The sequence below is a fragment of the Lipotes vexillifer genome, unplaced genomic scaffold, assembly GCF_000442215.2.
Source record: "Lipotes vexillifer unplaced genomic scaffold, Lipotes_vexillifer_v1.1 scaffold28, whole genome shotgun sequence".
Taxonomy (NCBI): Eukaryota; Metazoa; Chordata; class Mammalia; order Artiodactyla; family Lipotidae; genus Lipotes; species Lipotes vexillifer.
In genome coordinates this window covers 579,666-595,604 of record NW_006793929.1, presented here as the reverse complement: position 1 = coordinate 595,604, position 15,939 = coordinate 579,666, and the positions used below count along the sequence as shown (strand labels likewise).

General features: G+C 38.1%; 1 protein-coding gene across 1 annotated transcript in view; it reads left to right on the top strand.

Annotated features, from left to right (window-relative positions):
• Positions 1 to 14,101, top strand: part of MGAT4A (alpha-1,3-mannosyl-glycoprotein 4-beta-N-acetylglucosaminyltransferase A) — a 107,817-nt gene extending 93,716 nt beyond the window's left edge. The window contains exons 10-15 of the mRNA XM_007466881.1: positions 2,954 to 3,061; positions 3,177 to 3,370; positions 5,196 to 5,274; positions 6,167 to 6,233; positions 13,459 to 13,571; positions 13,702 to 14,101. Of these exons, the coding sequence (XP_007466943.1) occupies positions 2,954 to 3,061; positions 3,177 to 3,370; positions 5,196 to 5,274; positions 6,167 to 6,233; positions 13,459 to 13,571; positions 13,702 to 13,728 (588 nt within the window). The 3' untranslated portion in view covers positions 13,729 to 14,101. The remainder of the gene's footprint in view (positions 1 to 2,953; positions 3,062 to 3,176; positions 3,371 to 5,195; positions 5,275 to 6,166; positions 6,234 to 13,458; positions 13,572 to 13,701) is intronic.
• The last annotated feature ends 1,838 nt before the right edge of the window (positions 14,102 to 15,939 follow it).

Sequence of the window (15,939 nt, the reverse complement as noted above, 5' to 3'; positions counted from 1 at the left end):
GGGGGGGCGGGGGGGGGAGTTGTTTTGGTTTGCTTCACATCCTCTGTCAGCTTTTCTTTTTTCAAATACTTTGGGGACAATATCGGACCCCAGCACACCTGGATATAAGGAATAGAATGGAGGTCATATTTTATACCAAAACAATGACAAGTCAAAAGTGTACCTTTTTTGTATTGTGTTACTTGTAAGAAGCCAATGTTCACGCTGATATGCTGACCTTTGGGATGTTGGTGACAGGTAAGTAAGTAAAGAATGATTTTTGCTTGGACTATTCAAATATTAAGTTATCTCCATTGAAATCTTATTGTAAAAAGTAAATTAATATGTTTTTCTTGTCTAATTTGAATTGTATCTCTGGAAAAATTTTTTAAATTATTGGCTGTAAGCATAAATAAAATATGAATACACATTCTTAAAAATGAATGAGTCACTCTGACATGTAATAACAAGGAAATCTTTATTATAAGCATATGTCATTATAGTGTTGACTTATTCTCACAAATAAACATTTAATTTGATTTCATGACCTTATATTCCCCAGAACAGTTTGATCGTCCTATCTGCCAGTTAGTTTTTGGGACACCCTCTTCAGGTGTCTGTAAGGTATTGCTTTCTCTCTCTTTTAAAAATAACCACTTTCTTAGAGCAAATCACGGTGTGTAGCGAAATAGCAGAGTACCAGCTTTCCAAAAATGACTGAACATATAAATCAATTCGATCAACTCATTTTTATGATGTAAGCCCTTACCTGTATTTTCTTTGTGATTTACAGGAATTTTTATTGTAGGGCACAGAACAATTTATGTCATCTTTACATTTGTACAACACACTTGCCTTTAATTGGTCCTGTGCAGTTTTATCTAATATGGTGGTTAGGTTCTTAAGTGAGCTTGTGAGGTGAAAATCTCTGAAAGTAAAAATTAAAACCATGAAGATACATTCTTCCACCCTTCTTTCTATGGCCTGTAATTTTTCAGCTGCTTCCACTAGGATGTCACGGAAGCTGTCACCACATACTTGCTGGCTCCAGAATCACATCCCTTTGACAGTGGTCTAGGAGACCCTTCCATTCACACTTATTTCACTGGCATAATACCCTCAAGGTTCATCCATGTTGTTGCAAATGGAAAGATTTCATCTTTTATATGTTTGAGTAGTATTCCTCTGTGTGTGTGTGTGTGTGTGTGTGTGTACACAGCACATCTTTATCCATTCATCCGTTGATGGGCACTTAGGTTGTTTCCATATCGTGGCTATTGTAAATAATGTTGTAATGAACATAGGGGTGCATGTGTCTTTTCTGATTAGTGTTTTCGTGTTCTTTGGATAAATACCCAGAAGTGGGACTGATGGGTCATATGGTACTTCCTAGTGTTTTGAAGAATCTCCATACTGTTTTCCACAGTGGCTGTACCAGTTTACATTCCCACCAATAGTACCAAGCAAAAACAAACACGTAGTTATAAGAACAGAGTAGTGGTTACCAGACGGGACGGGGCAGGGGCTGAGTGGCGGGGTGAAATGGGTAAAGAGGGTCAACTCTATGATGATGGATGGAAACTGACTTGGTGGTGAGAACACTGTAGTGTATACAGAAGTAGAAGTATAATGTGTATTTGAAACTTATATAATGTTATAAACCAATGTTACTTTAAAAATAAAAAGCATTCGCACATTCTTCCAAAGGTTTATGGACCTGCTTTGACTCTTGGGGCCCGAATGTGTCATTCGTTGCCTGTGTGTTGAGTGGCGGGCTCGGCCTCAGGCACTGCTGCTTCTCATCCTCTCTCGCCTCCACCATCCCACCTCCCCTCTCCTCACTCCTCCCCTGTCCTCTCCCTCCCTTACCTTCCCTCTCCTTCCACTTGAGCGTTTTATTTGTGTAAATAAAATATACAATTTCACCTCTACTCTCCTGTTAGCAATAATGCTAATGAAGTAAACCTCTTGAGAAAAATTAGGCATTTTAACACCCAGGAAATAATTGGAGGTCTTTCAAAGTGGAAATGTCTTATACATTTGTCTTTTTCAGTATGTTCTGGGCCCAAAACTTATACAAGTCATTGAAAATGGGAAGGGTTTATAAAAGCATGACAAGGTAGCCATGGCTGTCCTGAATGACTGAGCTGATGAGTGCACGAGAGTCCTGCCAGGGCTGTAGGTCCCACACGCCATGATCACACGAGAGCAGGTTATAATCGAAAATATGGGCCATGGGGCACTTAGAGCTGAAACATAGGTGTCTCCCAACTGTGCTGAGTTGGATTTGTCTGTTTTTGTTTTTGTTTTTGTTTTTTGCGGTATGCGGGCCTCTCACCGCTGTGGCCTCTTCCGTTGCGGAGCACAGGCTCCAGACGCGCAGGCTCAGTGGCCATGGCTCACAGGCCCAGCCGCTCCACGGCATGTGGGATCTTCCCAGGCCGGGGCACGGACCCGTGTCCCCTGCATCCGCAGGCGGACTCTCAACCACTGCGCCACCAGGGAAGCCCGATTTGTCTGTTTTGACATTGTGTCCTTGCTTGTAGTCCACTTGCTGGCTCACATTTTCAGATTGCTTTCATGCAACAAAATGTGCTTTTTCTTATCTGCACATTCTTCATTATATTATCCAATTAAAAGTATTTTGTGTATTTGAACCAAACCTCTAGAGTTTGTGTATTTTAACGTTAAAAGTCAAATCTATATTGACCTATTTTGAAAGGTGGTTGAAATTAAATCCTTAACTCTTCCCTTGGAAGTGCTTATTTTTAATTTCCGCATCGTGTCTGTTTATCAAGTAGGTAGCAAATCTATTAATGCCTCAAAGAGGACCCTAAAGAAACACGACTTGGAATTATGAGATGAAGCTGGATTTTCTTTTCAATATTTACCCTTCTAAAGGGCTTCTCATCTTTCAGAGGAGGACAAGATTTCACTTTATAATGTAACTCTAATATTCCCGTTTAATATTTAGAAACATTGTGATCGACAGAAAGCAAATCTGCGGATTCGCTTCAGACCTTCCCTTTTCCAACATGTTGGTCTGCATTCTTCACTAACAGGAAAAATTCAGAAACTCACGGTTGGTGATTTAATTTTATTTTTCTCATGCACAGACAATTTGTTATCTACTGTATAATCCTTGTTCTTCTTAAGTATAAATGAGCCGTATGTTGTTAATATGTCTTTCCTCCTAGGATAAAGATTACATGAAACCATTACTTCTTAAGATCCATGTAAACCCCCCTGCAGAGGTATCTACTTCTCTGAAGGTCTACCAAGGACATACCCTGGAGAAAACTTATATGGGGGAGGATTTCTTCTGGGCTATAACTCCAGTAGCTGGAGACTACATCCTGTTTAAATTTGACAAGCCAGTCAATGTGGAAAGGTAGGTCATTATTGAAATATAATTTGGTCTTACAATTCAGACCTCTTATTCATAATGTGATTTATGATGGAATTTTTGATGTATATAACACATGTGAGCAGTCAATGAGTCCTAAATGTTGGATTATAAAATACATTTTATGTAACTCAGTAACAGTATGGGTATGTTGCTTACGGATATAATACCAGCATTTAGTATGTTTGATAAATTCTATTGGTATTTCTGAATGTATATTTAGTATACATTTTTAATACTTTTATGTAGAACTCTCCCTCAGAATCCCAAATTAGTTTTCACATCCTTATCCTAGAATATCCCTTAAGATTTGACTGCAAGCTAGTGGATGGCCCAGCAATTTGGTTGAAATGATAAATTTGACAGACTAAGACTATTCCTATTCAGTGCTTTTGCAAGTGCTGGAAGTGCAAGTGCTTTTAGAACACCATGGAAGAATTTAAAACCCTTTTATGTGTTTCAGCATTTCTGTTCACTTTACAAAATTTGGGACTTTTTCTTCCCATTTTTTACTTAACAGTCACAATTCCTTCAATCTTTCCTCAGTTTTGGGTATGTTCCCCAGACTGTCTGTGGCATACTTCCATGTAATCCCCAGAATGTGATGTTATGTCTTCTCCTTTGAAGGCCATTTGGTTTTTAGAATCTGCCAAAAATAATTTGGAATAATTCTGTTTAAGGTGGTCAAAAACAATGCATAGCTATATGTAATGCTATTAATTTTCTTTTGTTACTCTAAACTGATTCTAAAGAGGAATTTAAGTGTAAAAATGTTATAACCAATGGGAAGATCACTGGCAAGACATATTAGAATACTTTTGAGTAACATTTTGCACTTATATGAGTATATAATATTGGTTTTATTGTTGTTTAATGTTCATTTTTATACTATGTAGTGGAATTCTGCTCTGTGAGGTATTGTTCACCACACTTGAGTCCTCATAGAATTAGAAATAGCACTCTTCTTTCACCTCAGCAAGAATAGCCTCAAACCACATTTATGGGTTGATTTTTAGGAAATAAAAATAATTCCATCAAAGAATCTTCTAAAGAGCTCACATATTTGAGATCAAACTTAGTAACAACAAATATATTTACAATAAACCTCTGTAAAATGATATTTATAATGCCCCTACTGAGGGCACTTTTCTAGCGAAACACAATTCTTCTAAAATGACAGTATATATGAATTTTCTTGGAGTCCATGCACAGACCCACCCTTCCTAGGACAGAGAAAAGGGATCATTTGATTTTCACCATAACTTATTTGCTGAGAGGGGAAAAAGCAGAAGTTGTATTTATTAATACAGAAGTGAAGTGTTAGGAAAAAAATTCTCTGTGTAACATATGTATGTGTTCATTATACAAAAATTTTAAGGTGTGAAGAATGAGGAAAAAAATCATAACCCCAAGGATACCATTATGACCATATTGACACTTTTTTTTTCTTGGTAACTGTGTGCACTTTCTACTTTGAGATCGTGGTCTACATGTAATTTTATATCACACATTATCCAATATACTCTGTCATAAGTGATTCACAAGCATGTTAATGGCTGCATCAACAGCAACAAAACACTGTCTTTTTTTTTTTTTTGTCAAGTACATTATTGTTATGCAGCAAACATGCCCTCTGATAGAGGAGCTATTGCATCCTCCTTAGGTTTTAATTTCCCTGCAACTATTCAGAACATATGATGTGCAGTCACTACAGACTTAAGTGTCGTCGACCTTATTCTGAGGTAAGGCCCCCTTCTGAACCTTTGTGGATAGTCTGACTATATTTTTATTTTTATGTTTGTCTTTTCAGTTATTTGTTCCATAGTGGCAACCAGGAACATCCAGGGGATATTCTGCTCAACACAACTGTAGAAGTTTTGCCTTTGAAGGTATGACTGTTTTTTCCCCTAAATTTTCCTTGAGAACCAATATTAATAGACCTGATTTGAGGCTCTTCCTGTTTAAGAAATTCTCATGATAGCAGGGCCTTAGTGGTGAGTAATACCAACTTCTTTTGGCAATATGGAACACCTGGTATATTGTCCCGTTTGCCTTCACAGAAAGAGCCTTTATTTTGTTTCCTGTTGGAAAGTAACTTGGACATTTGTACTGGGAAAATAAATGAATCATTATTTTACTTTAACGTTTACTTGCTGTTTGTATTTTGAGTCCCAAAATACCATGCAGTTTTAATGCCTGTTGAATAATGTAGAAAGTTAATTTATTGGTCTCTAAGGAATGCTTAATTTCTTTCAAGGTAACACACAGTTCTTTACTTCTGTATATTTTTTTTTTTTTTTTTTTCTTGCGTTATGCGGGCCTCTCACTGTAGTGGCCTCTCCCATTTGCGGAGCACAGGCTCCGGACGCGCAGGCCCAGCGGCCATGGCTCACGGGCCCAGCCGCTCCGCGGCACGCGGGATCCTCCCGAAACGGGGCACGACCCCGCGTCTCCTGCATCGGCAGGCGGACCCTCAAGCACTGCGCCACCAGGGAAGCCCCTGTATATTTTTAATAGAAAACAGCATTCTATTAAATTGATTTAAACTGGAAATTAATTAAAATTAAAAATTTCTAGCCAGCAGTATATTATATACAGATTCAGATGGAGCACTTATACTGATTGATAAACCTTTCAAGGTTCAAGACTGACATGGCATTTTCTCTTTTCAGAGATAGCTGTGCCACAGATGCCACTTTTATATTTATTAAGATATATTAATAACCTAGATTTGTTTTAAATAGAAGTAATTATTTATAAGATGTTTTTGTTCTGTTTTAGAGTGAAGGTTTGGAAATCAGCAAAGAAACCAAAGACAAACGATTAGGAGATGGTTATTTCAGAATAGGTAATACCCACTTGAAACTAGTAAAATGTCCTTTACTTTTTAGGACTTAGCCCTGAAGTAATTTGAAGTTCTTTTCAGTTATTCAGCAGCTTCAGGATTATAAATACCAGTGTACTCTTTTATTTGTTCTCTGTGTTCTAGTACATACTTTTATTCTTATCTTGACCCAACTAGGGTTTCAGATCAAAGGTTCATTTCCTGGTTCCTCTTTCTCTCTTCATCTGCTGCTGCACTGTTGTCACTGGTAGATAATCCGCTTTCAGCTGCCTCCTGCAGTCTCGTACTGGATGATCTTAGCTGGCTGCTCTCATGATCCCAGCAATATCCGTATGCCGGAGTCTGAGCCTTTAACCCTGCCTCCCTCCTGAGCTTTAGATCTGTACTGAGATGCCAGCTGACAAACTACGTGGAGGCCACATAGCCATCTACCCGGAGCGTCTGTAAATATGGACATTTCGTCTTTGGTCACCATGGTTTGTGGTGTCACGATTCATCTGGCTGCCTGAGTCTAACCTTGGGAGACACTCTGAAACCCCGCACCCACCTTCACTGTCCATTAGCATGAAATGTCTATTTGTGTCTGAATGTGTACTCACCCTACTGCAGCGATACTCTGCCTCTGTTTCCGAGCCAGTCCACCGAGCCGCTGTAGCTCCCTTGCCAAAACCTAAATGCTGTATTAACCTGGCTGAAAACCTTAATGACCTTCCGTGATCAGATTCCTTAGCTCCCACCCACTTTCGTATCTTGTTACTTTCCTCTTATGCTTCATCTCTCCAGTCCTAAGATGTGTTCCTCTAATGCCCTGTGCTCCCAGCCGTGTCCCTGTCCACTTTCCCCGCCTGAAACGATGGATTGGTATTTCTCCTCCTGATGAATGCTTTCTCATCCTTTATTAACAAGTTTAGCTGCCTTCTCCTTGGCTCTTCTTACCACAGTGTGTGCACCTGTTCTGTGTAATCACGTTCCGTAGCTCAGTTCTGTGCGCTCACCGTGGAAGGGGGAGGGGGCTTTGTTGCTCAAGCATCGCCTGTGATTAATGTAGGACCTGTCCTTTGATGGACATCAACTCAGTGGATGATTATATATTTTGTTTTACTTAAATTAATGCTTTTCCTAGTGGTAGGCAGAAGAGATTATTGGGCAATTAATATTGTAGGTATACAGGACAGAGGCATTCTTATAACTCTCTCAAGCAGTTTTATGTTGGGTGAATGTCATTCAGTGTTTGCTACAAGGCTTGTACAATCAGCCTGACTAATTTCTATATAGCTTAGTGGATAGATGAGTTTAATTATTTTCATATTTGGGTTATATTTTAGCCCACCCTAGAAATGTTCATAAGATTAGCTGTGTATATGAGACATTTATTAACCCTATTACCTATGAGTTATTAAATTTCTGAGAATGTTGTGTTCTAGGTTATGAAAGTAGCATAGGAAATAGAGACATTTATATGATTGCAGTAATTTGAAGATAATGACCATCTAAAACATCAACTCATACATATTTAGAACTGGAAGAGAACTGATGGGTGATCAGACCTAGGACCTTGTGTAACAAAAGTGTGCATCAGAAACAAAAGCAGCTGATTTTTTTTTCAAGTTCATATAAAAAAATTCTGCTCCCTTAAGAAGTATGCTTTAGCTGAATGGTGTCTGAGGGGCTCTGCAGACCTTTTTCTCGCGAGACAACCATAACTGGTGAAAGGTAGTTTTTTTAGAAAAGTACAGCAAATAGAGAAACATTAACTCGTAAAGTCTGAATCTCAGTAACAGCATTAAGAGTCTGTGGCATTGGAGCCCTGACCCGCTCATTACCCATGCTGGCCAAGCTCAGTGACTCGGAAGCTCTACTCTGCATGTCCAGCCAAAAATACGGACTCCCTCTCCCACCATCCCCCACTCCAGGGCTGCGGTATCTCACCAGGAAGGGCAGGCCACCAGCAGCTGTCACCTCCCCAGCTCCCTGTTGCAGAAGCTCTGTTCCAGACATGAGCAGCTTAGAAATCTGAGGCTCCTTTCCTCCACCTAACTTCCATTCATTGGGCAAACCTTTGCTGCAAGCACGGCAGCGTGAGAGTCCTTGGCCCTGATCACCTCCCCCAGCCCACTGGTCCCCGCACACTGGGAGAGGTCAGCCAGGACACGAAGGGCTACTGCTACAACCCAGTGCTCTGCTTGTAAAGCAGGGGTGTCACTTTAGCAGGGAGGTGGGCTGCTGTCCCTGCCAGGGGTCCTGAGCAGTGGTGCAGAGATTTTCTCCAGGGGAGAGGCAGGCCATCAGAGAGCTCTGTAGCGCACCCTAAGGGGACTGCCTTACTTGAAACAGAACTTGGGGAAGTTCAAGCCCAAGGGCGCTGTGGAACGTGATGGAGATTTTGGTGGTAAACAGTTAGGAGGAGACTGGTAGCTACATTCAAGCTAAACTGTAGCCCATCCAGAAGTTTGACACAGAGAACCAGAGAAAGAGGTAGCTAGTAAGAGCCCTCTTGGGTGGGACAAGCCGCAAAGACTGGCGCTACAAAGGGGCCTGGATTCAATAGGATCAGACTATGCAGCAACTTATGCCCAAAGGCATATTGTCGGAAACAGTAGACAACCAGCTGGCAATTAGTAGAGACCTGATGGGTGAAGGTGGGGTTGGCTGGATGGGTGTGGCATGGTAACTAAGGACAGTCCTGTGAAAGAAATACCAGATTTATTAGTAGGTTAAAAGTATGAGACAGCAGAAGAAGAGCCTTTCACAGAGAAACACTGGAAGAAGGAATGGACCACCGTCTGGGTAGCAGAAGGGCGTCCACGGAGGGCATGACCTTGCAAGTCCCTCCTAATGCCAGGGTTTGGGGATTCCAGTCACTCTTTAGTCATTTCCTCCTTCATTTCCCCCTTCTTTTTTATCTCTTAATGCTTACCTACCAGACCATTGGGTTCAGGACAAAAGTTAAATTTGTTGTTTGGAAAGTTAATACATGTACATGGTACCAAATACAAATTTAAGAGGGTAAACTTGTCTCCTTCCCTCTTCTTTCCCCTCCTACCCGGTGCTTCCCAGAGGCAATTGCTATAATGATTTGTATTCTTCTAGAAGTATCTATTCATAAATAAAAATATTTTAGTATAGTCTTCAAAAACACACAATCACACATACATGGTAACATACTCTACAACCTTGTTCTAGATCTTGTGTTTTCACTGAACAAAATACATATGGGCATATGGAAGATGAACATTTTTTAAAAATTGTAAATATTTCAGATACACAAAAAGATACAACTAATAATGTAATGAATGTCAGTGTCTGCAGCTTAAGATTTGCAAGTTCAGTTGCTCTTCCCTAATTATCTTCTTTCCCCACCCAGCCAAGGGTAACTACTATCCTAAATTTTGTGGTTACCATTTCCGTGTATGCTTTTACTACATATGTGTGATATATCCCTGAGTCATGCAGCCTTATTTTGCTTGTTTCGAAATTTGATATGAATGATGACATTCTGTAGTCCACAGTTTGCTTTTTTCTCTCACCATTGTGATATTCAACCATGTGGATGTGTGTATCTGTGGCTCATTCGTTTTCACTGCTGTATTGATCTCCGTGGATGAATATATTGCTGTCTGTTCTGTTTGGTCATAAAGTGTGTTTCCATCTTTTTGCTGGCCTGAACACTTAGGCACATGTATGAGAGTTTCTCTACAGTGTATTCTTAGGAATGGAAGTAAGTCACAACTGCATTATCTACAACTTTACTTCGTTCTTTCTATTCTTTCTTCAGTCTTTTAATGGGCTGCCTAATATTCCCTTGTATTAGCATATTGTAATTAAATTAGCCAGTCTCCTAATCATGGGTACTTAGATTGTTCACAATCTTTGCTGAAGTCTATATATGCTTTTTGCACATGTGAGAGTATATCTGCAGCATAAAATTGCTGGGTGAGAGTCTTTTAATGAGGCCAGTTATATAATTTGCTAATTATTTTTCTAATTAAATGAGCTCATCAGGTGATAGATTCAGATACATTATAAGTTAAAATGTTTCAAGTTCCACAGCATTTTTCAGCCCTGAATTCCCTTCCTAACTCAATATTAAATAATACTTTTTTTGTAGCATACATTCCCTACCCCAGTCTAGCACCAAATAAGGACATACTTTTATGAAATAAATATTAATTTTTTAAATAAAAACATTACTTTGGCAGTTCATAAGTTGAATATTTCCTGTACAAATGAAAATGGACTTTCTCCAGTATGGTTTTTCAATTTGAATGTACCTTATCTTACTATGAGCCTAGTCAATATATTTTAAGACTCTAGAATTGACACATAATTTAACGGTTAGCTATCGATAGCCCATGGGCCAAATGTGGCCCACTGCTTGTTTTCTAATAGCCTGTGAGTGGAGAATGTAGAAATTTTTTTCATTGTTTATTTTCATTTTTAAATGGTTGAAAAAATAAAAAGAATAGTAATATATTGTGACATGTAAAAACTAGAAAATATTCAAATTTCAGTGTCCATGAATAGAGTTTCTTTTAACACAGCTATGCTCATTTGTTTACGTGTTGTCTGTGTGCTTTTATGCTACAACAGCAGAGATAAGTGAGCAGTTGCAAAAGAGATGGCGGTGGTGTTCTCAGTGCTTTGAATTGATGCTCAGTGCACTACAAATAGCTTTGATGCATTATAATTTGACAGTGTTTAAAGTGCCACACACATAACTCTACTGTGACATTTAAAAAAAAATTACCAGTGATTACCCTTCATGTCAAAACAGGAAGAGAAAAGTGGACTTTGAATGTTGTGCTTTTTAACACAGTGGAATATGGGTTGTTTTACAAAATTAGATGGCAAGTTCTGTGGTTATTATGCAGTGACACAAGAGCTGTGCTAAAGAGTATGTTACCACTACTAAGCACTCACAACAATATCCCCAACTCACAGGAAAGCAATGGTCAGAAAAATTAGAAGATTTAAAATATGATATCTCATCACTGAGGATTTCTTCACAAAAATAAAAGATTCAAATGAGACTGTAACCAAAGTGAGTTTCAGACTGGCTCATGTGTTAGCCAAGCAAGAAAACCATTTACCAATGATGAGTTAATTAAATCATGTTTAACTACAGCAGATATGTGTGCCCAGAAAATAAACTCATTTCGGACCATCAGACTTTCAGCAATAACTATTACTTGAGGGGTTGGGGACTTTGGGAACAATATCAGTAATCAAAAAGCAATGCAAATTATTTGAGCAGTTTTCCTTGGCTCTTGGTGAGTTGACAGATATTACTGACACTGCCTAGTTGTTATTTGGAGTCAATGCCAGGTTTGAAGTGACTGAAGAATTGGTCTCTGTGAATAGTCTGTAGAGAACAAGTACAGGCAAGAATGTTTTCAAACCAGTTGAGAAAACACAAAGTTCATACAAACTGAAGTGGAATCTGCTAGGATGTTTTACAGTGAATGGTGGTGAAAATATGTGTGGAGCAGAAGCCTTAGATGGACAGATTTACAAAGCTTGCAACAATGTAAGGTGTTTAAAGCCTATGGTTATGTCATTATTCATCAGCAGGTGCTTTACAGAGAGTATTTGAGTCTGTCATGTATCATTAATTTATTGAACCAGTAGTGTTGCCAGTGAACTTTACTTACTCTCATTGACTGCATCAACATCAGTTCTGTGAATTTTTGTCAGAAATAAGAACTGAATATCCTGAGTTGCCCTGCCACACAGCAGTTCTGGGGCCTAGCAGTGATAAAATTTTATTGTGGTTTTTTGGTTTTTTTTTGGGGGGGGGGGTTGTTTTATTTTAGCTCTGAAATAAGATTGAAAATTTTCAAAGTGAGAACTGCCCTCGGCCACTATTATCTCTTTGAGAATTAGTTTTTGTTTCAGACTTGATTATGTTTCTTATTTTTCAACCTAAAAGTACAAGACAAAGCAGTGCTTATGTGCAAAACTTACATTGCATTGAGGTCACTTTGGTGACTATTAACGTTATTCGAACTGCAAGTAATAATATCAAGCTAATTGAGGAGCTTCCCTCAACCTTTGATTGAAAGTGATTCATCTGCAATGTAATGATGAGGCAGATTATCAAAGAGAAGAATCTAATAGAATTTTACGCAGATACCTTCCAAGTCATGGACATGCTCCATTAAAATCATGTGCTTGTGGATTAATAACAATATTTGCAGTATCTAGGCTGTGTGAAAGGAAGCATTCAAGATAAAATATATCAAATCTCATTATAGATCCACATTAACAGATGAACATTTGCAATCGATTTCGATGATAAGGAACACTAACTTTGAATACCAGTTAATTTAAGTATTATTTCCCCCATAAGGAATTACATGCTCCTTAGTATTAGCAGAAAAAAAAAAAACTTAGTTGTTTTTACATTTTGAATTTCATCAATAAAAATTTTGTGAAAATTAGTTTTCTCTTTTTCTTTACAAGTACCTGGATGATATTTTCAGATGCCCTCTTGACCCACAAATCCCCAAATATTCACTATCTGCCCTTTTTAGGAAGTTTGCCTGTCCCTGGCTTAGAGCAGTGTGGCTCAGAACAAACCATTTTCCTGTCACTTTTTCAGTAGTATTTTTGTTTTGTTTTCTTGCTGTTTCCTTATAGCAAGAAAAATTGAGTACTGAGCATGTTATCTTCTATAGAACTTCTTGGTCCTTATCCTTACAGGAGAGCTTCTTGAGCTTGTCATTTATAATGGAGTTTTATGTTGGAACTGCCTTGAGGAGGTATCACCTTTTAATTCCATCTAGATGTGACCTTGGAAACTGCTCAAGGCCAACAGTTGTGAGTCTAATTAAAGCACTGAAATTTGTTACTGTTGACTTAATCCTCAAAGTGATCAGACTGAAAGATGGTACAGAGTGTATTCTGTAAGGTTTGTAAGTCACATTTTGCTAAAAACTTGTGTTAGTTGATGTAAGAACAAATATATTTGTGTTTTTTTTTAATTTGCAATAAGAAAATATATAGCTCTGCCTCTTTAAATAGGTTGCTTCTAATGTTTTTAAGCATATAATACTTCATGAAACGTTTAAAAGTTGAATAAAGGTAGAAGGAAAAATTTCACCCATGCTTTTTGTGTAAAAACATCCACTAGAAATATTTTGGTGTTTTCCTTCCCTGCTTTAAGTCAGTGATAATTTATGTGTGCTTGTTTCAGTCTACCCAATGAGTGTTGATTTTTACTTTGAAGGGACATTTGAGAATGGTGTTGCAGAAGGAATGGTGGATCCCAACCTAAACCCCATCTCAGCATTCCGACTTTCAGTTATTCAGAATTCTGCTGTTTGGGCCATTCTTAATGAGGTAAGACAATATATTAAATCAGTGAAACTGCTTAGATTCTACATTTTTTTACAGCATTTGGATTTCATAATTAAGACCTTTTTGGAATTGAAAATTGCCATTTCATGCTGTTCACTATCTTGTATTTCAGATTCATATTAAAAAAGTCACAAACTGACTATCTCCTGAGAAACCAACACATTTTTTCCCTGTGAATTTGTTGATTAAAGATGGCTGAGCATGTACCGTATTTTGGTAACTTGAATTCTACCTCTTGTGAAATCTACTGTAGATAAGATGATTGTCATTTCCACTTGGAAAATGAATCTTCCATGGATAATTGTATTCATTCGAACCTAAGCTGTCCTCCAGTTTTAACTTGACTCAGACATTTTACAGTTATGACAGCCTGTTAATATGACTTGTACTATTTTGGTATTATACTAATACATGAGTTGTACATATTGTTACATTCCTTAAAATTTGAGAAAAATTAATGTTAAATACGTTTTATGAAGGGGGTACTTTTGAAGTTCATTTATTTTAATATTATAGACCCTCTTTTATAGATTATCAGGGATTATATATATATATATATATATATATATATATATATACACACACACACACACACACACACACACACAAATATACATAAAATGCTACGGAGTTAATTTATTAGAAACACTTAAGAAGTACATATTTTTGTGCAGTAAATTTTTGAATCAATACTTCTTTTGAAAACCAGTTACCTTGCTTTTTTAAGTTCTTTCTACATTTTTCTTTGGAAATGCAAACGTTACAAGTTAATGCCATTTTTCAAATGTACTGCCATTTAAGAGTGATTCCAGATTGATTTCCTAACTGAAGTACTTTTATAATCACAGTGATTCTGAACAAAATACTTTCAAAGGCATTTGTCATTCCTTAAAGCCAAGATTTTAAAGACCAATGTCCTTTTTGAGGGTTATTTTACTATACTATGTATGGTGTGTAGCCACAAAAAATCAGTCTGATAAATTTTAATGTGCAGGGGTGATGCCTTCAACCCAAATTATCATAGACTGAAGTCATTATATTTCCTTTGATATGTAAAGTGACGCACTCTTCTAATCTTTGTCTTTAATCTACGAATTAGAGGCATTTTCTCTTTCCTTGATGCTTTTATATCTGCACTCACTTCGTGAGTTCTGACAAAATGTTTTCTAGGTAATGCTGTTGTATGAGTCATAATTGGTTTAATTTTAAAGGAAAACAAAATTGTAATGTCGGTTGTTTGGTGAGAGGTATTGTAACAGTTGTATGTTTTTCCAAAATTATTCTATTGCATTATGAACTTGTAAGTAAATTCACATCTGAAGAGTATTTATTGCTCTTAAACTTGCAATTCCAAATGTTATCACTACTATAAACAAAAATATTATCAGCCTTAGCAATCGGTGATCTTTACAAAAGTCTTTTACTTTTACAAAATTATGAATTATCAACATCAGTTCCCAACCAGCCTGGTGTCCTCAGGTGGGTTGCAGGCGGTTACAGGTGTGCAGAGCTTGAATCTCTTGAGCTTTCAGAGTAGCCAGTGGCTGAGGCCTCTGGCAGCTGGAGGTTCTAGCTGGTTGCCTTTAGCCTGGAGGAGCGTCACCTGGTTACCCAGCAGGCTGAACAAACAGCTTCCAGACAGCCTCATTTTCTGTGCAGGGTTATGCAGTGAAAAAGGTTGGGAAACACTGATAGGGTACAATTATTTCCATTACTCCGTATTTGAATAATTCTTAGCTACGTCTCTTGATTAAAAAGTTACATGTTGCCAACAATGATTTATGTCGGAGTCCAGTTAAAAATTTTTATTGAGGTTTTTAAATATTACTTTTTATTTTCTTTAATTTACGTTTTATTTCCTTCCCAAATCTCCTTGGCCCAGCACCTAACAGGGAAATGTCACTGCAAAAGCATAAACCTTTCATAACATAATTGTGGCACCAGCTTCACATACTAAATGACTTTTGTAACAAATAAGTATCAGGAGGTAAAAATCTGGAGGAATCCCCTTGTTTCCCTGCTTCCCAAGTAGCTAACTCTGATTTGAGGAAGAAAGGCCACGCTCTGAGAGCCTAGGGAGGTGACAGTAATTGCAGCTCCTGGCCATTGGGTGTCTCAGTCTTGAGACTGAGCCTTACTTACCCAGCCAGCTTTGTCCTGTTTTTGTGCTCAGTCTCCCCTCCCAGGCTTAGCTCATCCCTCCTGTTCCTGAGAAGACTTTCAGCCAAATCTTATCCATCTTTCAAGGACTCTCCTGTGCACTCCTTCCTCCCCATGGATTTGTTACCAGTGCCTCGTTGAGCCCAGAACAGTGCCTGACACGTGGCAGGTGCCCAGGCAGCGTCTGGGG